This window comes from Eleutherodactylus coqui, chromosome 7, assembly GCF_035609145.1.
Source record: "Eleutherodactylus coqui strain aEleCoq1 chromosome 7, aEleCoq1.hap1, whole genome shotgun sequence".
NCBI classification, from domain to species: Eukaryota; Metazoa; Chordata; class Amphibia; order Anura; family Eleutherodactylidae; genus Eleutherodactylus; species Eleutherodactylus coqui.
Window position 1 is genome coordinate 112,815,370 of NC_089843.1, and position 25,056 is coordinate 112,840,425.

The window sequence follows — 25,056 nt, forward strand, 5'->3', positions numbered from 1 at the left end:
CTGAGATTCGGACAACCTGAAAAAACATGCAGACTGTAACACTGCTGCAGCAACATATTCTGGCTTGCAAGTTTAATCTAATTGCTTTAAAGATAAATTAAAGCACTTTAAAGATAAAGATAAATTAAAAAGGTCAATTTTGGATAATCCCTTTTGTGTTAATGCCCATTTACACGGCACGATGATCGCTCGAAGAGCTCTCAAATGACAGTTTAAGTGACAGCTTTGAGCGATCATTTTGCATACACTATTAAGTAGCTACTCAACTACTTAAGAGCAATTAAGTGTGCAAATGACGCCTTAGCTGAAAGCAGTTATTAGCCCGAGGGCCCTTATCTGCTTTCAGTTCCTTTGTTCTTCAGTGGGAAACAATGCTATCAGCACTACCCCTGGAGAACTGCTGATAAGGCTGAACAACGATTTTTAGGTTGGCCTGAATTAAACAATTAGCTAGCAGCGCATGAAAAGTGCACGATGGGCATGCATTTAGACGCAACGATTATCACTAAAGCGATCGCCTTTTAGCAATTTGTTTTAGCGAAGATCGGCTCGTGTAATTCATGGACATGTGTCCTCCAAGACAGACGATGGTCTTTGTAGCCAATCCTCACTCTAGCTAATTAATGAGGTTCTTAATATAGTATATGAAAATGTTTCCTATTTTTAATCTCTTAGGGATTGTCAATACAGGTAAAAGATCTGATTCTGAAGGTCCACCGTTGTCCCAGGCTATGGGAACTTGGCTGTCTATTGAAAATAAAATAAAAAAGACTCACGAATAGAGTACAGCAGAGGCTACATTACTACATTACTTCACTCCAGTATCGTTTTGGGATGATTTATTAGAAAGCAAATTCACAGTGAGACATGTTAAAATATAACACATATGTATATGCTCTCATTTCCATGTCTGTCCTGCCACCTTGAGGCAGCATTTCAGAGAGAGAATGCAGCGATAAATCTTATTACACGAAACCAGCGCAGATATTTGGCGTACGGCAGCCTACGTTCTATCAATGTCATTCTGGCACAGGATCCTGACATGTGGTGAAGGATGCTGCGCCAGTCTGTGTTAGCATTGCACTGATAGTTGCTGTAAGTGATGCCAGCATTTCACTAACAACTTCAAAGCCTCGACGGAGATGTTGAAATTCCCCACAGCCTTACAAGGTTTTTTAAAATCAGATCACATGTATTTTAGAACGTTATATATTACTTAAGTTGATCCAAAGCGTTGTACCAATATTATGTTTTTTTTCTTTGTTTTTTTATACGAGGTGATTCAAAAGTGAGGGCCAGTAAGAATATCTTCTGAACGAAAAGAGATACGAGTCGGAAACTTTGTAGGATGAGGGAAAACACTTTGGCACTATGGTGACTGTTGGCTATCTTGGTGGTAGCCATCTTGGATTCAGACCAAGAAACTTCAATGGAAAGGGGGTCAAGTGATAGATGATTCAAGTGGAACTTGTCAGCACTTTTTAAGGGAGTTAATCAAGCCCAGCACTAGAATAACACATTCCCCCCACTCATTAAGAAAATGCATTATCTCATGTTTATTTACTAAGCCATACCTGTATAATCTCTGTTTAAAATGTTCAAAAACGCTGCTCAAAATCGAGGTAAAATGCTGCGGTTCAGAGCGGTGTTTAACTGAATGCCTGTGTGAGAGTGGCCTAACTGTCAGGAGCGGAGAAACCTCAGATCCTGGTAGCTTAACCCCTTACATGCTATTATCAACAGCAACTGCAGCATGCAAGCAGATGTCACCTATCAGCACCCTGCACCGTGATTGCAAGGTACCAATGGGTTCCCATGGTAGTCAGAGGCCTGACAAAGGTAATGTCATAGCATACATTACAATGCTTTACATAATTTATACAGTGTACTATCCTAGCGATCAAACAATTGCAACTTCAAGTTCTTAAGGCCTCATGTCCGCGGGGCAGGAGGGACCCGCTGCAGATTCTCCATTGAGAATCTGCAGCGGATCTGATTTTCCCCGCGGACATGAGCGCCGAAAATAGCAATTTAAAAGCATTTACCTATCCGGCGCGGGCGGAGAAGGTCAGCTGTTCCTCACGGCCGGATCTTCATTTTCGGCCGGCGGATGAATTCCTGACGCCGGCGGCACGTCGCCGGCACGTCGTCGACGTGCCGCGCGCATGCGCCGGGCACATCCGCCGAGCCGAAGCAAGGAAGATGCGGCCGTGAGGAAGAGGAGACCTTCCCGGTCCGCTACAGATGGTAAATACTTAAAATTCCTATTTTAGGTCTCCCGCGGATCCGGACGGCTTCCATAGGCTTCAATAGAAGCCCGCGGGAGCCGTCCCCGCGGGAGACCCGCATGAAAATGGAGCATGGTCCAGATTTTTCCATGCTCCATTTTTTTTAAAATCCCTTTTATTGAAGATCCGCGGGTATTTATCTACCCGCGGGTGGTCAATGCATCCCTATGGGATGCGGATCCGCATGCGGGAGATCCGCTGCGGATCTTAAATCATATTTTGCCCGTGGACATGAGCCCTTAGAGGGACTAAAATAGTGTAAAAAAAAAGTTAATTAAAGTCCAATTTTTAAAGGAACACAGTTTAGAAAAATTATACATTTTCCCCACAAAAACTCTTTTCAAATTGGAAAAATACCAAAAAGATTTTAAAAGAGCAACATACAATAGGTATTACTACACTCGTAACAACCCAAACAATGAAAATATTTTGTTATTTCTCTCGCTTGGTGAACTCTGCAAAAATAATTTCAAAAAGTAATGCCAGAATTGCTATTTTTCTTTCATTTGCTTCCCAAAATAATGCAACAAAAATCTAAAAGTCATATGTACCCCACAAGGGTACCAATAAAAACTACAATTCTTCTTCCAAAAAAACAAGATTTCATATGGCTCCATTGCTGGAAAATAAAAATGTTATGGGTCTTAGGATGCTGCGATGCAGATTTAATTGTTTTTTATTAAAAATGTGTTTTTATTGTATAAAAGTAGTACAAAATCTCTATAAACTTGGTATTTCAGCAATCATGCTGATCCAGATAACAAAGTTAGCATGTTATTTTTACTGAATTATGAAAGCCGTAAATACAAAGCCCAAAACACAATTGCTGAATTTCTGGGGGATTTTTCCATCTCCCCCTGAAAAAAAAGTAATAAAGTTTTGCAACAGAGTGGTGCCTTTAAAAAATACAACTCATCCAACAAAAAAACAAGCCCTCATACAGCTGTGTCAATGTGTTATGGCTCATGAAATTCAACAATGAAAATAGCTTGGTCCTTAAGGCACACAGTAGGCTTGTCACTAAGCAGTTAATAAAGTTGCTATGTTGAATTATGTGGTATGGAAAACACTAATTGCATGTCTTTTCAGGTACCAGAGAATGCCATTAACAATCCAGGACAGAAATGAGATCATCCTGATGGTCGGTAATAGAAGTTTATGTGAGGTGACCAAGGCTTTCAATCAAGAACATCTGGAAATGAACATTCATGCAAATGTCCATTCCCAATCATAAGCCTGTATAATAGGACCTTAAAGGGATTATTCCATGAAAGCAAGTAATCCACAGGATTTGGGGATTTTGGTTGTCTTGTTAGAGTACGGACTCGCAAGACAACAAGGACCCTTGACGTGGGCTTGTGAGCTTACATATTCTGGCCAAAATACAACCAATACCTTGTATGTACTAACTTATTAGATATTTCTATCTGTCTTGGTGTTGTGGTACATTGGTAAGTATTTTGACGTCTGTTGCCTGTTGTTGTTTGTATGCACATCCTTACCCCACTTTCCTCTCTCCAGCCCTTAATTTGATTGCATACATGCCGGTCATTATTCTCACAGCCTGCACGAACATTACAGGAGATAACTTGCTGATCAATACAGGTCTGATTGCCAAGACCACCACTAATTTAGAGAATGGGGCTTTGCACATTCGGAATGAGGACTGCAATGGTTACACATGCACACTGCCTCTCCATTAATTTCAGTGGGATCACCAGAGATAGCCAAGCGCTGTGGATAAGGGATAGCTTGCTCTCATGGGGATAAACCCTTCAAGAAATGATACATATTGCACTAGAAATAGGCAACACACATATATATCTGTATTGGATGGAGACTATTGTAGGTACTTTAACTAGGTCCTGATCAAGGGACCAGGCACTAATTCCTACTAGTTCACATACTGGGGTTTTTGAGCCTACGGGAAAAACTGGCCTTGCAGTCAACAGATATAGTAGGGATTCTTCAGATATTCCAACACTATTTAATTGGTGGGAACAATGGAAGAGCCACAGGGCTCCTGCATGTGCCATATCCCACTTTATTGTTTACTTATGAGCGACTGTGCCTAATGCATTCTGCTAATGATGTCAGACCCTTCAGTAAAAGTAGTAAGAAGGCAGCATCTATACTGCTATGTAGAATAACATAAACGTTATTCCCCCAGGTCCATGATGACAACTTTTCGATCTCAGCAAAGATCGAAACGTTGCCAGTGTGGACGCTGCTTTCTTTCTACTTTTACTAAAGCTACTTGGTGGATCTGGGTCCAATCCTGGCTGGGCTGATGTTCTGAACCAACATATCTGCTCCACCAGTGGACTGGTTTATATGTGAGTGCTGCTGGTTCTATTCTTTTTTGGCAATGATGTCAGACCCTGTCACCTCACCAATCAAACATTGATGTCCTACCTTAAGGACAGATCATCCATATTGAATTCGTCCAAAAGCCCATTTAAAGTAAAAGTCATTATTACAGCCATTTTAGATGATATCTCAATGCTGCAAAGTACCCTTAGATGAAAATGGTCAGCTCACACCAATATTGTGATGATAACTATCTGAAATCCATCTAGTTAAGGTCAAAAACTATAGTTGAACATCCAGCCATATAAACTGACAAGCAATGAAGTTATATGATCACACCATAGGAACAAGCTGGTCTAGAGGAGCCTTTTTGTAGACTGGCCCACCGCAAATTCTATTTAGTATGTGAGGTACTATACATCCTAGAATTTGATGAAAATATTTGGTCAATTACACTGTTTTAGTGTTTTCATCCAGTTCTAGACTTGGATTCGAATAAAATGTAAAACAAACTCTAAACATCTGGAGTTTAATTTGTGTTTGTTAAAGTGTATCGCCCACTGAAGCGTAAGACTAAACTGACATGAAATCAGGCAGAGACTATACTTAATCAAACCCATGCTGCCGCTATTGGCATGTGTATCACAAAGGATATTTGCTTCAAGATATTATTTTTCTCAGACAGGATTTGATTGATTCTGAAGGATTGATGTTAATTAAACAACAAAGCAGGATGGGAAACACATGCTGGACTGAAGGGTAGCCAGACTGGAGCGGCACATACTGTAGACTTGTGTTTCCTCCATTAGCATCAGTTGCCGAAATACAGGCATTATACTATCTTACATACATAAAGCAAGATATACAGTATTATACTATAGCAGCAGAGCCTAAGGCCATGTTCACGTGGCGTAATTTGCCACAGATTTTGCAGAGAATCTGCTTCACATCTGCTGCAAATCCGGGTCCATTAAGTGTACAATTCACTCTGAAAAATGTAAGAAATGACCAACAGCACTTTTCTAGAGCCTATTGTATTTTTTGAACACTGTGGGCTTTATTGCTAGTCTACAATGATGCTCTAACAGGTCGCATACAGTAGATCTGTCACAAGGTACAGACGTGGTTCTGGTGTCGGAAATTTGGTATAGTTCTCAACTTTTGCATATCCTTTAACAGACTTGATTGAATAATGTAGCACTTCTTGCCTAAAGGGTGAGACTGGAGCAAAGGGTTATATTGACCCTTCACAAAATCGCAGCATATGATGCATATGGCTGGTACCAAAAGCAATGATATGCTGTAATCATGGCTGCTATTACATCCAACTTTGGTAGAAATATGAGTGCCAGATTGGTCAGTAGTGAAGATAGATTAGATAGATAGATAGATAGATAGATAGATAGATAGATAAACTATGCATACTTTGCTACATTACTACACCAGCAAACTAACAGTTAATCTGTCTGCTTTGGACTCCACCAACGACCAGTTGGCATCTGCTATACTAGAGAGTATCTAGAAGGTGAGTGAGGAGACTTATAAGGCCATGTATGCTCCTCTGGGAAATATGCAAATAAGAAAGATGGAACAATACCAATAGGTGGCGCTGTAGGGGTATTGTTCCATCTTCCTTATTTTCATTTTAGGGAAAATGCTTATTGTGTAAATTAAAATTAATGATAGATTGTCATCATTTGAAGATTGCAGTAAGCAAGCCACAAATTAAGAATGGTTTGTGATGTGTGTTCAATACTTATCGGAAACAGTTCTCATTCAGGCACCATCTATCTGTGCAGATTTATTTCCTGTGGGAGCTGCTGTGATGTGGCAGAGCTTTGTGACACGTACAGTATTAAGTGACAAGCTTTTATCCATCAAGTTGTGCATTGATTATGCTGCATACAACGTGAAGTGAGGATTAGGGGGGATAAAAATACCCCCAGATTCTAGTCATCTAAGCTGTTAGGGGTCTCTCCACTTCCCTGACAGTTGACAATGCTGCAGTAGAGTTGACAGCTGACTCCATGCCCCATACTGTAGAAAAGAACAAAACTTCATGGATCCAACATCAGGATTACGCAATCACCAAGGTCTGGAATCCTCAGAGGCGCCAGGGGTGTAACTATAGGGATGCAGAGTAAGTGGTTGCACCCGGGCCCATAAGTCTTAGGGGGCCCATAAGGCCTCTCTTTTCCATATAGAGAGTCCAGTACTATGAATAAAGCATTATACTTGGAGGCCCTGTTACAGGTTTTGCATTGGGGCCCAGAGGCGTGAAGTTATGCCTTTGCTCAGAGCCATGGATGGATGGATGTGTGTGTGCAAGTGGCTGTCAGAAGTCCCGGGAGGGGGGGGGGGGGGCGGGAGCGAGCGAGCGGCAGTGATGTGTGTGTGTGCAATGTCCAGGAGACCGGCTGTCAGAAGTCCGTGGGGGAGGGGGGAGGGGGGGGGGTGCTGTTAGTGTACTTGTGTGTGGGCACTGTAAAGGGGGACTCTGTGGGGGAGGTCACAGGGGGGGCACTGTATAGGGACGCTGTGGATGGGGGGCATGTGGAGGGGGGCTACTTTGGAGTGCAGTGGGGGGGACTCTGGGGGGGTGCCATGTGTAGGGGGGGTACTGCGGAGGGCACTGTGGGGGGGGGGAATACTGGGGGGGCACTGTTGAGGGGGGACTGTGGAGAATGCTGTGGTTGGGGGGAATGAGGGGGGCTACTTTGGAGGGCACCGTAGGGGTGACACTGGGGGGCATGTGTAGGGGGTACTGTAGAGGGCACTGTTTGTGGCACTGTGGGGGATCATTAGGGGGGCACTGTGGGAGAGTGTACTGTGGGGGGGGTCATTGTGAGGGGGGGGGTCGCTGTGGGAGGGGGACTATGAGGGCATGTGTGTGTGGGGAAATGTTTTGTTTCACTTTAGCAGGGTGGGGGGGCAGTAGGTAGCCTTGCAGTGGGGGGGGGGGGGGGGGCTGCAGGAGAGTTCTCTCTGGGCTCTCCCCAGCCCCTCTCCATTCACTATACACAGTGCTAGTGTTTACAGTCATGCCAGGATTTTATCCTGACATGAGTGTATAACGCAGTCTCCCCTGGCCACACCCCCTCTGATTATAGTATGCAGTAGGGGGCGGGGCCTGGGCGGGGAGAGACTGTAGAGCAGTTCAATAGAGGTGGGCGTGTCGTGGGCGGGGCTAGGACGTGAGCTTTGGGAGGCCATGAAATCCTGCCTTTTCATATCTCTTACTACCATCGGGAGCGCGCACACAGAAGAGGGAGAGCGCAGAGAGGCGCCATCTTTGAAAGCTGCAGTGAAGATCAGAATCTAAGGTAAGAAACTGACATTGCAGCTGATATGCCGGCCGGTTTGAGCCCCTGTATGCTGTCTGTTACTATCCTTACTGAAAGGAAAGCAGCAGCATTATAAAAATTTTTACCCTGTGTGGCCGGACAACTCCTTTAAGCATGCATGGTGCCCAGAGGTGGATTAGCCACTGGCTCTACAGGGAGAAACCCTGGTAGGCCGGTCAGATCATGATCCGGTCTAGTCAGGCAAGGCTGATGCCAGAACCTGGGTAGACGTCCAGAACCCCTGCTTGCCAGTCGCCTAACTGCAGCTGAATTAGGGTTGATCCAAGATGGAGCACTTGCTACAGACCCCACTCTCCTGCTGGCTCAGGGGTCCATGGAGCAGCTGCAGTCAACTCATCCAGGCCCAGAGAAACAAACAATGAACAGATCCAGCGTGAGGTAATACTTGTATTGGCCCCCTCCGCTAGTAATTTTGACCCACGTACGATATGGGGCCAATTTAGAATTTTTTACCAGGGCTATTTAAAGTTCCCAGTACACCCATGATGGGGCCACAACATTTGTGATCTGATGGTGTATCGATGTTGGCCATGTACATTCAATAGAAATAAGTGGCTGCATGTTTTCATCCTCGTCGATTACAAACTAAATGCTTATTGATTGATCTAAGCATTGGCAAAACACAGTTTTCTCGTTACAACTTGATTCTAATCCATGATACACACATTTCCATTAGTACTATCACAAACCTACTTTGATTGAAATTATTTCAATCTGCAGAGTTTCTTTCGAAAACAGGAATTTAATTCATGGAAACACAAACGATAATTGGTATAAGCTGCAGATTTTAGCAAACATTTCTGTTTATTTGGTAGTTATGTCAGTTAAATAAACTAGGCAAAGCATGTAAGCATATACATTGTGGCCATAGCAACGCCCTTCCTAATCTTAGGTACCATCTTCTATTCATTGCCATTTAAGCAGCCTAACACCAATTCACACACACACAATTGTGCGACTGTAACTAGGTAATGCAATAGTTGCACAAGTCAAGTCATAAAACTTCTTTCCGCTACACTAAAACTTAAAGGGGATATTTGAGATTTAATAAAAATGGACTAAAAGCAGGAAATGTGTTAAAATAATAAAATAACCATTACCCACTAGAGATGAGCGAGCATACTCGTCCGAGCTTCATACTCATTCGAGTATTAGGGTGTTCGAGATGCTCGTTACTCGAGACGAGTACCACGCGATGTTCGAGTCACTTTCATTTTCTTCCCTGAGAAATTTGCGTGCTTTTCTGGCCAATAGAAAGACAGGGAAGGCATTACAACTTCCCCCTGCGACGTTCAAGCCCTATACCACCCCCCTGCAGTGAGTGGCTGGCGAGATTAGGTGTCACCCGAGTATATAAATCGGCCCCTCCCACGGCTCGCCACAGATGCATTCTGACATAGTTCAGGAAAAGTGCTGTTGATGCCGGAGCTGCTATAGGGAGAGCGTTAGGAGTGATTTTAGGCTTCAAGAACCCCAACGGTCCTTCTTAGGCCATAGAAATCGCAGATCGCACCTATATGCGATCTGCGATTCCTGTTCTCTTCTCTGTATGCGCTCAATGGGGCCGGCAGCAGCAGCGCCGACCCCATTGAGAACATATAGAAGACAAATCATTCTTCTCTGCCACAGCTGTAACAGCTGTGGCAGAGAAGAACGATGTTTGCCCATTGAATTCAATGGAGCCGGCAATACAGCAGGTTCCACTGAAAGCAATGGGCTGCCGGCGATCGCGGGATGAATTGTCGGGAAGGGCTTAAATATATAAGCCCTTCCCTGCAATTCATCCAGAAATGTGTTACAATAAAAATATATACCGTATATACCGGCGTATAAGGCGACGGGGCGTGTAAGACGACCCCCCAACTGTCACCTTATACGCCGGGAATACAGCGGAGCAAAGAATAAAAATCATTACTCACTTCCCCCGGCATTCTGCGGCGTTCTGCGGCGCTGCTGCAAGCTGTCGCTCCCTCCTGGTCCCCGGCAGAGCATTGCTTTCTGGACGCAGGGCTTGAAATCTCCACCTCCAGAAAACACACGTGCCTTCAGCCAATCACAGCCAATGACAATGATGTCATTGAATGGCTGTGATTGGCTGAAGGCACGTGTGTTTTCTGGAGGCGGGGATTTCAAGCCCTGCGTCCAGAAAGCAATGCTCTGCCGGGGACCAGGAGGGAGCGACAGCTTGCAGCAGCGTCGCAGAATGCCGGGGGAAGTGAGTAATGATTTTTATTCTTTGCTCCGCTGTATTCCCGGCGTATAAGGTGACAGTTGGGGGGTCGTCTTATACGCCCTGTCGCCTTATACGCCGGTATATATTTTTATTTTTACACATTTCTGGATGAATTGCAGGGAAGGGCTTCTATATTTAGGCCCTTCCCGACAATTCATCCCGCGCACGCCGGCAGCCCATTGCTTTCAGTGGAACCTGCTGTATTGCCGGCTCCATTGAATTCAATGGGCTAACATCGTTCTTTTCTGCCACAGCTGTTACAGCTATGGCAGAGGAGAACGATCTTTATGCTGACAGTGCCGGGAGGGGGGGGGGGCACTCTTGCCGCTATTGTGGCTTAATAGTGGGACCTGGGAACTTGAGATGCAGCCCAACATGTAGCCCCTCGCCTGCCCTATCCGTTGCTGTGTCGTTCCCATCACTTTCTTGAATTGCCCCGATTTTCACAAATGAAAACCTTAGCGAGCATCGGCGATATACAAAAATGCTCGGGTCGCCCATTGACTTCAATGGGGTTCGTTACTTGAAACGAACCCTCGAGCATCGCGAAAATTTCGTCCCGAGTAACGAGCACCCGAGCATTTTGGTGCTCGCTCATCTCTATTACTCACCCATTAATTTGGCTGATGTAAAAGAAGCATACCTATTTTTTTAAGCCAGACCTATGGTACTTTTATGGTATCATCATTTTTGGGGCAAGAGGATCAGCCATTTCACGGAAAATAATTATCAGCACAGAGGTTTCCCAACAAAGTAACTCACTCCAAAAGTAAAAAATACATTATTATAACCAATAGTTTATTACTATACCAAATAAAACCCATAAACAATCCTTATATTTCCACAAGACAAAACGTATATAGCCAGGTGTAAATTAACATGCAAGGTGCATTCACCAATAGACATTCATGGTAAACCAAAAGGCAGCATAACATGTGTTGTTGGATTTTGACTTGTCCTTTCCTGGATATCTTGTGCCACTCATAGGTCCACTTTTTGATAGGTAATCAAAATAGTAAAGTATAAGGGTAGGGGATGGCCAAAAATAATCCCATCCTAGATACCACTATACATTTACCCCTACTTGACAATGAAGGAACCACCTCAAAAAGGGCACCCTATATGTGGATGACCTGGTATTCCCTTAATATATTGTCCTATCAATCCAATGCATTTCTTTACTATAATTTCAGGTCTGTTAGTGAACCAAACAGCTGCATAAACAATAAAAGGATTGTCTATGATTTTTAATTGGTATAATTAATAACATGTTGATTTTAATGAGATTGTTTGCTTTTGAAGCGAGCAAAGTGGTCTAGTTAGCATTAATTATTATTGAGGCAATTTATGCATTAGGTACAAGTTAGGATTCCTTTTTGATGACAAGAAAGGATATAGGTTCCATGAATCCACTGAGCCCCGGCGTCAGTCTTGATAAATCACACTTTTACTATAAATAGAGACTTAAGGACAAGCCATAATCTGGACATACATGTGCTCTTTACCTGACATATTGGAGATTGTATGTGCCTAAGGCTTCATTCCTACGAGCGTATATCAGTCAGCCGTTTTCACGGCCAGCCGATATACCCTGTGATCTGATGCATTGGATAGTCCTGGAACTATCTTTTGGGCCGGAATACGTCGGCCGCTGCGTGGGCTCCTATGGGAGCCCATGACAGTGGCCAGTGGTGGGAGAGAGTTTGGCAGCGTGGCTGCTAAACTCCCTCCCTCTGCTCTCCTTCCCGCTCGCAGGCTCACCTCTGCTCTCCTGCCTTCTCGTTCTTTGCAATGGGAGGGAGCGGGCGCAGAGCTAAGCGCTGCCCTGTCCCGCCTCCTCACATTGCTGGCAGTGGACAAGGGGCAGGACAGGGGTGGAGCTAGGCTCCTCCCCCATCCTAGCCACTCCAATTGCAAGGAATGAGAAGGGAGGAGAGCAGAGGTGAGCCTGCGAGTGGGGAGGGAGGGGAAAGAGGCGACAGCATGGTGACCTCAGCGTATATATGTGCCGAGGCCCATGCCGTGTGAACCGGCGCACAAACGGTAGATTTGTGCGTCCATTCACAAGCTTCTACGCCCCAGATGGTAGCGTATATCGGCCAGCTGCGAAAACGCTGGCCAATATATGCTCATGGGAATAAGCCCTAAAACAGTATCTCAGTATGCAATTATTTTAATTTCCTACATTACATACAGTATTATCAGGACTTTAAGGCCAAACTAAAAGGTTCTAGGGAATTATTCCTGGAAACTGAATGCATTTGACAAAGTGACATTTTTTTAAGAGAAGAGAAAAAGTAATTAACAAATTCTTAACAATTCCCAATCGGCCAGCATCCAAGAAAAAAAGTCCCAGTTATGAGCAGATGGAGTTTTCAGGGTCAACAGGAGAAATCAACATAGTAGAAGTGATAGGTGAAGACTTGGGAGGTAGGAAAGAGGGTAAACCGTATTATGATCATATATCAGCTTCTGACATTATATAAACAACATACTTAACAATGTCTGAACCTATCTGCTCATTTGGAAAATGTATACCCTGCACTGATCCTAATGAAGGCCGTCATGTCTGTTAAGGATGGGCCTTCAGTAAAGATCAATGACCTAGCCCAGGCTTAGTCCTTGATGATCACTGTAGACGACAGAGAATATATTTCCTGCATTAATTGGTAAGATGGATAGTTTTACTTTGCATTCTAGTACATATCTAATGACTCCTATTTTATCTTCCATGTGAAGTTTTTAAAATCCATAAATTTAATATAAATTGCATTTTATCTATATAGTACTTAACAATTTGCCTAAAAATATCTGACCTGAGTGTGCTATAGAGTATGAAAAAAATTACTTGACTAGACTATGATATTTTAATAAAAAACAAGTTGTTACTTCATTGCTCCTTTCCAGATTCCTTACCAATTGTAAAAATAAATATTTCAGGCTCAACTCATATTGCGACCCAGATTGCTCCCCAATCCCTGACTTCCCCATACATATGAACCTTCAACTTTGTGGCAGCTTATCTCTCAGGGAACAAAAGGACCGGCCAATAAAATTCAACTTTCCCGATCCTTCTTTTTCTCATCTCTCAGGATAAAAATGGTGCCACTTTCATGTACATTAGAGACATCAAGCCCCTCCGTCACTAGCAGGTTCAGACTACTCTAAACTGTACTGCATATGGGAGCCTTTTAGGACTTCTGATGCAATCTATGTATAGTAAGTGAATGTGGTGGCTCTCCACGACGAAACTACCCCGCCAGGTAATACTTCAGAGTTGTGGGGAGTGCAGACAATGTTTCTTCGAGAATAAGCACATTCTTGTTAAAAACCATCAGGATTTGTATTCTTGAACAGTAAGCCAAGTCTGTGATGATGTATCCTGAGCAGTCAAGTTTGTCCATTTTATTGGCAGCTATTTTGGCTTGAGGCTTAGCAATGTGGTTAAAAATAAGACTTGGACTGATCCTTCCTTGGTCTCCTCATGTACAATATGATTTATATCACAGCCTGAGTAATGTCTGTGTTTCAAACAGAACAACCCAACCACAAAGATTATTCCACATAATACAAATATTCACCCTGAGAAGTACTGGTAATATATGTTACAAAAACAGTACATATGAAGCAAGTGACCCCTAATACAGATATATATTAAAGAATGCAGTATATTGCATGGAAAGCATTACCATGGGAAACTGTTTAGGTAACTGTAGGAGGTCTCTTGAGGTCAGGGGGTGGACCTGCTGCATTTATTTTCTATTGTCTGACCAACATGTTACCGGATTACCAAGCACAGTATTTTAGATTATCAGACATTTTAGCATCACAGAAATGTTGCAGACCCCACTAAGGGCCCTTTTACATGGAACGTTATCATTCAGTTAATTGCTGGATTGTGCAAAACAAAACATTAATTGTTCAGTGTAAACACTGCGGCTAAATAACAAATTTGTTTGCCTATCGCTCATTGTTCAGTTTATGCAGGCATAAAAATCAAGCGATTGGCCCGTGGAAACAGGCAGTTGTTCATCAATGAACTGCCTGTTTACTCTAAATAGAGGCGGACAGCCTGAAGAGATCTCTGGCATGCCCTGCCTTTATTTAATAAGTAATTATCACTCCTGTGTGAAAGCATAGCAGTAATAATCATTGGGACAACTGCCCCATTAAAAAGCACCATAAGTGTTAGGTTGTGTCCATTTAAAAGCACCATAAGTGTTAGGTTGTGTGACGGGGACCTATAGTTCTACAGGTTTCCATGAGCACAGATTCACAGTTGTGGGATATTTGAGCTGGCTGGGTGTGGTATTCTCCAGCCAATCCCCCTGATCTGCTGCACATAGATACCAGCTTCTCTTGCCAGAGAATGCTGGTCATTTTATTATGTTTATGCACTCTGTGGTAATCCCACTGTAAGCTTGGTGTTATGCATGTCTAGTCTGTAGTTTGTCTCTTACCTTCCCTGAGGATGGTCTGAACAACTGTACTCCCTGCCTGCATCATATGCAGACTCCCTCTCCCCTTCCCTTTTACAGGTGCAGCCTCAGGACGTCTGATGTCTTATGTGTGTGTCAAGTGGGTGATGCCTGACACTATTCCCTGAATGTCAGTTCGGTGTCTGACTCTTTCCCCTTGGTGTGAGGACACTTGTGCTAGCAATGGTTTACCTGTATGCATGTGAGCTCTGAGTGGGGTTTCTGTGTTGGGTTTCTCTGTCACCCTAGGGTTTTGCTTTTATGCATGATGTGTGGTGTGTGTCTGTGCAGGTGGCCAGACGTGTGTGAACAATGTTATGTTTATTGGGTCTGTGCAGGTGCCAGACAAGGTGTATAAACAGTCCTGTTCTATCTTGTGTGTGAGTGCCTGGGGTGTTGGTGTGAACAGTGACATGTTCAGTGTCTGCGTAGATTTACAGACACCAGTTGTGAAACATCCTGTTTTGTGAGTTGGTGTGAGCTGCATCCTGTCCTGCTGTGGATTGTTTGACATCTAGGGATAGGTAGGTCCCTAGGTTCCAGTGCATGATCGTTCTTATTGGGACGATTGCCCTGCTTGCAGGCAGGTTTTCACGTGGTGGTTGTCTCCTGATAGTAGGGATATGTTATGTCTGCCCATTAGTTCAGTACGCAGTCCTACCTTTGGTGTTCAGTATGCATTTTGTGTGATTATGGCGTTTGCGTGAATGCCATCTTGCGTCTGTGCTGAGGCTCGGTGCCCTGGTGCTGTGCGGACATAGCAATAAGTCCCTCCAGGTACTAGCTTTATACTTCCCAGTGGTGATTGAAAGTTTTGTGACATTTATTGCTTATAGTAGCTACTCAGCTACTTAATAGCAATAAAGTGTGCAAATGAAGCCTTAGCTAAATGCAGTTAATAGCCCGAGGGCTATTATCTGAGCTCAGATCCTTTGTTCTCTATGGGAAAACAATGCTATCAGCACTCCCCGTGGAGAACTGCTGATAAGGCTGAAGGACGATTTTTAGGTGCGACTGAATTTTACGATCAGCTAGCAGTGCCCAAAAAGCGCACGACGGGCGCACACTTAGATGCAACGATTATCGCTAAAGCGACTGCCGATTAGCGATTTTTTTAGTGATCATCGACTGGTGTGAATGGGTCTTCAGACAGTCTTCAAGGGGTTCTGACGTTAGCAAAAAATTCTACACTTACCTATTCCTCCCCAGGCAGTTTTCTTACCACATCTTCTCCTGTCCAAGCTTCTCCTGGTCCCTCCAGTCCCCTGGGTCATGTCACCACAAGCAGGCCGATTCTTCTACTTCCTCTGATGTAACATCCATTTGCTGCATTTCACATCCTGCAGGGCTATGTACGCTACGTAACTAATGATGTAGCGTTCACTACCTATCAGAAAAAGCCGAAGCCTGGGCAGCAAATGTGAAATATTGCCCCAAGTGCGCATGTGTCGTGTCTCGCCACGAGTGTTCCTATGCACTCACGGCAATATTCCACACTTGTAAGCTAAAACAGGCTACTGAGGCTTCGGCATTTCCTGCTAGGTGGTGAACGCTACATTGCTAGTGACATAACGCCCACTGCCCGTAGAGAGTGAAATGCAGCAAATGGACACTACATCAGAGGAAAAAGAAGAATCGGACGGCTTGTGCTGACATGACCCAGGGGACTGGAAAAGCCAGGAGAAGATTGCCTGGGGAGGAATAGGTAAGTATCAATTTTTTTTTTCTAGTGAATGTGCTAGTTTTTGACAGTGCCGCGGCAGGATGATAAATATGGTGTATCTTTAGATTGTCTAGTCTAATGGCTAGTTGGCTTAGTTTTACAACTTTTTTCTTCTGACACAGTCCTGGCACATTTTTGACGTAAAAGTCACATTTAAGCCATGCCCCCTTTTTCTGTGGAGCCACAAAGCAACAGTATCTTTTCATTTTCCACAATAACTGCTTTTACAATTGAACATCTACTTATTGTTTAGGGATTGTAATAAACAGTAACTATGACTCAGTGTACAAACAATTATGCAGACTATAGATACAAATTAGTTGTTTTAATGATCATGTGTAATTATCGTAAATTGTGTTAATTTATAAATAATCTTTTTGTTTAATCCATATATGGTCTCATGTTATTTAATAATTATATTCCGTAATGTTACCAAAGCCCTACAAAGAAATCCAAGAAACGAATAAATACTACAATATAAAAGCAAACATAATGTAACACAATTGACCACTAAGACTAGAGAAGACTAGAGAAGACATTAATGTGGTACAGTAATAAAATACATGGTAGTACTCACAGTTTGGGCTTGGAAGGCACTGGTGGTGGTTCTTTGGTTGGAGAAGCTAATGTAGTAGGAGATGTGACAGTATAGTACTTGCTCTCTTGATTCCCGTTTACACCATTTACACCAATATTAGTGTGAACACCATTACTTTTCCGCTCCAGGGTATTAAGTTGCAGATTACTTTTTTCCACATTAGGCTTGGAGTCTAGATGACCAGGCTGAAAAAACTCCAATGTTTTCTTTGATGGCATTTCAAGACCACTACTTTTAGCTGCTGTTGGAGAAGAGGATGAATGTTTCTGGAAATCATAACCACTAATCTCTCCACTTGACACATCACTTCTGGTCCGCTCATTATTTGCTATGAACAAGAGAAAAAAGTAAGGTAAAAAAAAATGATTCACCTTGAAATAACATAAATGCATTCCAGAACTTCTTCCAGCAATAAAATAATAAATACATCACATGTATATTCAGAAGAGAAGACATTCTCTGGTGTAATCTATCCATATATCAGAAGAAAAGCCGGTAAACCGTAGGAACAGACCGATTGTTTTATGACTATCATTCTGTAACATATAACATACTGTTTAGGATACATTACTGATGTACTACTGCATTGTCTCTTTTCATATATTTATACCACTCCATCTGTTTGTCATCTGAAACAAGTTAGATTACTTGCCATGATGACATGCTGTTCCCATCCTTTCCAGTTCTTGTAGGACTTTAAACTAGGTCTACTCAACCTAAGGTCTCTTTGCTGCCACAGAACAATAGGACCTAGAGTGCCTTTCCATACACATTAGATGAATGTTGCCCAAAACCAACCAATTTCACTGGGACCAACTGACCATGTAATGTGTATGGGGGTGTTTTAACTCTTCCCCAAATGCAGATGTCCGAGAATGAAGGGTCAAGGAGTTGTTCTCGAGAGATGAGCTGCTACTAGAGGTTGTTACACAAAGTATATACCAACATAGATTGAACCAAGAATTTAAATTGTAGCAATAATTGCTAGAAAATGATAATAATGCTAAGATCAAATAAATAAGACCTATACATAACCTAAGGTTATGCAAAAACCCTTTCATGTTCATATATACCGCAAGTGTACAAATGTGAATCAGGGGTAGTCAATTGTCCCAATGGGGATAAGACTGGCGTTAGTGACTATATTGTGTCTACAACACTTCAGAATATATTGACATTATATAAATAATGGGTAATAAGATAACCTTTTTTCTCTGTCCTCATCTCAGCAAAATAGTTTACAATGCGGTCTATATAATAAATTATATGGGTGTTCTTCTGAGTAGGGATGAAATCAGGCAGTATAACCCAGCTTAGAGAAAATAGATCACGATGGATGTTAAAGAATGTGATACTGATAGTTAAACAAACCCGGCATGCATGTTGACTCCTCCAGACTTTACATTAACTTTACCCAATGTCAAAATATTCTCTAGATTTCAGACATCTTCTTAATTATTTTGCTACTACTAAAAGTTTAGTTTTTTTTATATTTCGTTTTAAAGAGAGTACATTGAAACAAAGGAGAGCTTTGAAAACCCATACATGATCTCACACATACATTATATACAGCAATCAGAGGCGTAACTTGAAGCTCCTGGGCCCCAATGCAAAACCTGTAACAGGGCCCCCAACTATAATGCTTTTTTCATAGTACTTGGCCCCCAATATGGAGAAGAGAGGCCTTATGGGCCCCCCAAGGCTCCTGGGCCCGGGTGCAACCGCATCCCCTGCATCCTCTATAGTTACGCCCCTGACAGCAATCAGAATAATATTGCCATAGATTTTCTGTCTCAAATTATTAATGAAAAATAAGTTATGAATGTGGCTTTATAGCTTAAATTATGTGTCCCCTTAACAAATTTCACTGTCTGCATTGTTATTAAGAAATAGAGATGAAAGACTGGACAACCCCCTTTCACATAGAGTCTGGCTGCTGAAACCCCTGGTGATTAGCTGTTATCAGAGGGAAGCTGCTAGTTCCTACACCATTTCCCTTGATAGGACATATGCCCTGATAGAATAGTTAGGCAGAGCCATGTGCCTGGGAGATGGTTCAAGAATTTATGCAGCTTTGAACTATGGAGCTGTCTACCACCCTATGGTATCTCACTACACAGTATTATGTAGATATTCTCCCCTAGAAGCAAAAAAAAAAATTAATTAGGAATCTTAGCAAAAAGGCAGCCAAAAAAGTAAGCATGATTATTGCTGAAGCATGCAATAGTTTTCCTGCCCATAAGAGTAGGAATCTATTTTAGTAAAATGTGATTGTTCTCAGTTAAGTGCAAATTAATCACACCATGTCTGTGCCTTTTCATATCTATATGTATATATAGTTATGTATGCCTCTTCGGATCTATTCCATAAGCCTGAGGAAGAACCCCGAGTAGGTTTGAAAGCTTGCTATGAGTTCATAACTTTTTGTTAGACATTAAAAGGTATCATATCTACAAGATTACTTGGTTTCTCTTTCTGAGAACAATCACATTCTGCTCTACTGGCTAACACCGTACCAAACTTTTAGCTTTTTAATCTACTTTAGGTCTCTGCTCAGATTACCAGGTAGGCCCTATAGCACCACAGTAGTTTAGTAGGCAGACAATGATGGGCAGTTAATGTCTTTTGTTTCACTTAATTAATTTTGTACTTGACAAACCCAAGTCGGTGATAAAGCAGGGAACTTGATAAATGGCACATTGAGAAATGAGACAGTAGTACAAATTCTGATAACTGGGATATCAGGAAACTATAAGTGATATCTGAAATGGCATACCAGACAGCACTGTCAGCTGTGCACTACAGGTCACTGTGCCATAGTCATTTCTTGCTGTGCACGTGAACACACCAGCATCTTCTGGGAACGTCTCTGCAATCACCAGTGTACAAATCTCCTCTGAAAAACACAAAAAGCATATATTAATTCCATTTTGTTGAATTACTCCTTTACTATTACTGTACTGCAGTGAGCTATCTGATCACTTGCCCAAAGCTTGCAATCTAATACATATTAACAGACAGAATAGTCAGACTATGTAGGAAATACATTGTCCCATTTACATACTACAACAAAATCATTTATGCATTTCAGGGTTACCCAGCTGCATTTTCCATTAATAATTTCCCCCCTATTTTAGATTTCACCGACATATGAATTGCATTTCTGTCTTCAAATTAAGTTTCCTGGCACACTGAGATTCAAAGCAGTCCTATAAATAATTTGACTTACATTAAATTCTCATTTCCTCCATTTTATACCGTATACGGGCCCAAGCTGCATTTTCCACTGTTCATTATTCTCTATGAGTCAATCTTGTAACCACTGAATTACAGGACAATATTGGGATAGTCATTCTCTGCCCAATAGGAATTGGCTCAGCAGAATGTAATAGGTTCTTGTATTTCAGCTCTTGCAGTATACTTTATGTGCACCATGCAATGTATTTGTCTTTAGTCCAAATGTTTCCATCTATACTTTTTATAAAGTACACGGAGAACTCTTTCTACACAGCTACGGTCAAGTCATATAATATTTCCCATTAAGATTGCTGAGCTCCATGTTATCAAACTGTTGCAGTAGTGTTAAGGTCAAGATGTGGTATCACTTACTGCTGACTCAACAGAGTCGTGCCTGCAACCAGCAAGGATTGGGAAGGGTATAGTTTCTCCTTGTGGAGATAACTTAGTACATCTAAGAATGCTTATAAGGCCATGCATGCATCTCTGGGAAATTTAGTATGCAAATTGGAGAGGGTAAAAGCCCTTGCAGCGCTACCTGTTGGGTGGCAGTAGCCCTATAAGTCAATGTCAGACCTTTAACACACCTTGTAACATGACTGGGAATACAAGCCAAAGCCAGAGTCTTCACAAAGGGAAAAGATAACCATGTACAGGCAAGATGTTTTAGCGTTTTGCCCTTTATCAGTGCACAATAGGTTGCTGCCAGGGTAGGAGGCCTATAGATGTGGGTCGGGGAAAGGTAGGGGTCGAGTCGAACAGTTTCTCTTTAGGGAGAACACCTCTAAGGTGTGAGGAAACCGATAAGGGATAATTCAATGGGAAATAAGTCAATGTCAGACCTCCTAGCAGAGGCAATATACCAACTCCGATTTGCAACTAGCAAGTTTCTTATCTAAACAATCTGATAGTCTATGCAGAGGACAATCTGTATACTAGGTAAAGGCAACAGATGTGTCAGACAAGATACGTAAAAAAAATCATGTTACGACATTGCGTACCATTGGATGAGCAGTTCATTAAAGGGGTTGTCCTGCGCCGAAACGTTTTTTTTTTTTTTCAATAGCCCCCCCGTTCGGCGCGAGACAAACCTGATGCAGGGGTTTAAAAAAAAAAAAACGGATAGTACTTACCCGAATCCCCGCGCTCCGGTGACTTCTTACTTACCTTGCGAAGATGGCCGCTGGGATCTTCACCCACGGTGGACCGCAGGTCTTCTCCCATGGTGCACCGTGGGCTCTGTGCGTTCCATTGCTGATTCCAGCCTCCTGATTGGCTGGAATCGGCACACGTGACGGAGCTACGAGGAGCAGCTCTCCAGCACGAGCGGCCCCATTCAGAAGGGAGAAGACCGGACTGTGCAAGCGCGTCTAATCGGGAGATTAGACGCTGAAATTAGACGGCACCATGGCAACGGGGACGCTAGCAACGGAGCAGGTAAGTGAATAACTTCTGTATGGCTCATAATTAATGCACAATGTACATTACAAAGTGCATTAATATGGCCATACAGAAGTGTATACCCCCACTTGCTTTCGCGGGAAAACCCCTTTAAATTCCTGCAATTTACAGGAGACAGAAAAACTTTGAAATAATGCAAAGACTTTGATCCACATATCTGCTGGTAGAGTGCGCCCCTACTTTCTCTCCCAACCCTGATGGATTCCTAGGGTATCATTCACTGCGTGAACATCAAGCCATAATCCAAGGAAATTTTGTGAGTTGGAGCCGAAAAGGAGACAAAAACTGTTCAAAGGAAGAAAAGGAGGACGTGAATCTAGAAAGGGGCTCTAGAGAGTGGATATAGCTGCAGACTTGTAATTATTAGAACCATGCCCCGGCCAGCTGCCCCCGAGCCCAGTATTTCCCGCAGGTGCTTGATTCTTGATTGGTTGGTGAGTCTTGAAAGTCATGTGTAGGCCTCAAACAGAACAGGGGAGTAGGGGTTACCTACAAGCTGTGTAAGTGGACCTGGAATTAAAACCAGGTGGAAACGAGCCAAAAAGCTGTCCAAGACTTCTAGGAGAGTAGTTTGAAAAGAAATTTTGCCTAAAGGTACCCCGTGGCAGCTAAAATAGACCTTGAGCCCAAAACAGGGCAGAATCATGCTTGAACTCCACACAGAGCTTCTCGAGACACTGGTGAAAAAGGTCCAGGACCAACTGCATACAGCTGTTTTATGGTACCGAGAAAAATCTGGGAGGCCAATACCCCCATCAGCCTTAGGGTGAATCAGCAGGCCATATTTCAAGTGGGTGCTGGAATCTCCCTCTTCCACAAATAAAAGCAGAAGTTAAGTGCCGAATGTGGGAAAAGTATGATCTCGGCAAGCCAAACGGTAAGGTTTGAAAAAACGATCAATGTGAACCCCCAGTTTGGCTAACATGAGTTTATAATTCAAGTCAAATAAATGGGCAGGAGCTACAGGAATGAAGGTCCCCAAATATTTGTTGCTGCTTAGTACTACTCTTTTTGTGATTTTTTTTTCTAATTGGCTAGCAAACGAGCAAACGCATGTTTGTTGATTGATCCGCTTTTTTTTGCAGGTATAAAGGTACTTATTTGTCAGCAGCACATCTCTTTGACGCAGAGGATGTGTTGCCAACTAATGCAATCTGTATGGGGATAAAAGCTCATATTAATGATCATTCCCACACAACGATCCTCTGCCACATGTAAATACCAGCCCTGATCGACATGCTATATTGTCGATTGCTGCTCATTAAACAGGTTGATAACTGCTCCATGTAAAAGGGTCTTTAGAGAAATGGTCAATGTGAAAAAGCTCTTAGATGTCTATACGATATTAACAAAAAAGCTCTTGATAATACTTCTTAACCCAAAAGTTTCCATAGTTGCTGATCATAGATTACACATGGTAATAATTGTGGATAAGCAATATTAATTAATAAACAGAACATAAGAGTCTCTGGAAGTAAGGGGTTTTTTCTGAACAATGTCACTATCTGCTTTATCTCAATTGTCGAACATACCTGTCAAACAAATTGGTTGAGTCCTTGGGCCAAAAGGGGTTGCAATGAAATATACTATAGCCTTCAATTGAAAAGCTTGTGAACTTGTATACACATATTACTGCGGGGACGTAATTCTCTAATGATAGAGCTCAGAATAATAAAAGCAGATATGGTTTAGCCATTATAATAAAGTTCTTCCCTGTTTATCTAATAAAACCACTTTTCTTCTTCCATGTCACTAAGAAGACAATACTGTGCAGAAATCTGATAGGCCATATTTCTAGACAGCTGAGTAATGGGTAAAAGGAGTAACAGCTGGCCAATGATTCATTATGTTTCCCCTACAACCTCCGCTTTGAAGAGTTCCATCAGTATTGTGTCAAAAGAAGCAGAAGAGAGAACAGATCAGGTAATATCCCAAAATGTTAGCCTTAAACAACTGGACTAGTCACAAAACGGTCTGGGATACGGTGCGACTTCTGTCTAGACAGAATGAGTGGAGAATACGTTAGCCAGAGAAAATGCTGCTGTTATGTGGGATCCCCAGGCGCTGTGTATGTGCGGGCGTGTAGGAACGCTTCTAAGGACAGTTCTGTAAACTATGACTTATGTCTGTGAGGAAATCACTCCCTAAGGCAACAATAACATGGCTTTATGAATGAGCAGCTAATATTTAATGTATGACACATACATGTTTTTTGATGAGTAGCATGAAAAAAAATGTATGATCTTCATTGTGTGTAATTCCTTCATTCTAAAACAAGCAGATCTATCCATGTAAGGTATCTACACTATCCTATCAAAAGTATATGGACACCTGAGTAAGAATCAAAAGTAGTATGTATTTACATGGGTTAAAAGTTATTGGGGCGTTCTTAGGCCCTAATGATATCAGATATTCTCCACGGCATACTTCCTACTAATGTCTAATACACTTCAGTTAGTATTTCCCTCCATTCATCCTGCAAACATCTGATGAGTTCTTTCAAAGAAAATGGACGCTGTTTGTATTTCCTTACTCGACGGTCTAGTTGATTTCAAAGATATTCAGTAAGGTTCACGAACGTTCCCCGCGTGATGAGATCGCAAGGTGCCATCACAGCCTGGGACCTCCTGAAGGCCCCTAGCACTGCCATGGCTTTTTGCCTATCCAGCCATGTTGTGGTGTGGCTTGATAGACTTATTGTTAGTTCGTGGTATAATGTAATACTCAGGAATCTATGCCTGTGTAAAAGGGCTCTAATTCTGTTGCAGACAGATAAAAGCTCTAAGGGTTTTTATGGGCAGTCTTAAATTTTGAACTTGGACTTAGTTTACACGTTAGTATGAATTTGCCAACATGCCAGATCCCCTTGGGTTCTCTCATGGTCATGGTCCAATCTGGGACCGAGAAAGCGTCAACCTATTTTAATAGCACCTACGCTGCATTTCAACATGAATGCTAGCTGCATGTAAATGTCTCAAAGAACCGATTCTGAATATGAAGTACAAGAACCGTGCCTTAGTTATCGAGCTGATCCCTTTCGTTGCTGAGTTTTGTTATTGTGAGATTCGCATGACTAAATATATCTATGACAACAACATTAGCTACAAATTAGCTTTTCTAGCCCGAAGCAAAACCCTGCGTTAGGTCGAAAGCTCGCTATAACATCATGTATTTTTGTTAGCCATTAAAAGGTATCATATCTACAAGATTACTTGGTTTCTCTTACTGAGAACAATCACATTCTACAAATGAATTAGACATTGCTACTATGCGTATTACTAGACCCCTCTCCAAACTGCATTCAGACAGAACAATGTAGTATGTTATAGTATCTATAAAATAATATAAATCAACCACATGATA

At 42.4% G+C, this 25,056-nt stretch overlaps 1 protein-coding gene across 2 annotated transcripts in view; it reads right to left on the reverse strand.

The window, feature by feature from the left end:
• Nucleotides 1-25,056, reverse strand: part of PALLD (palladin, cytoskeletal associated protein) — a 290,555-nt gene that overhangs the window by 122,148 nt on the left and 143,351 nt on the right. For both annotated transcript variants that reach the window (XM_066573548.1, XM_066573549.1), the window contains 2 exons: nt 19,772-19,891; nt 16,975-17,323 (listed from right to left, as the gene is read on the reverse strand). In XM_066573548.1, the coding sequence (XP_066429645.1) occupies nt 16,975-17,323; nt 19,772-19,891 (469 nt within the window). The remainder of the gene's footprint in view (nt 1-16,974; nt 17,324-19,771; nt 19,892-25,056) is intronic.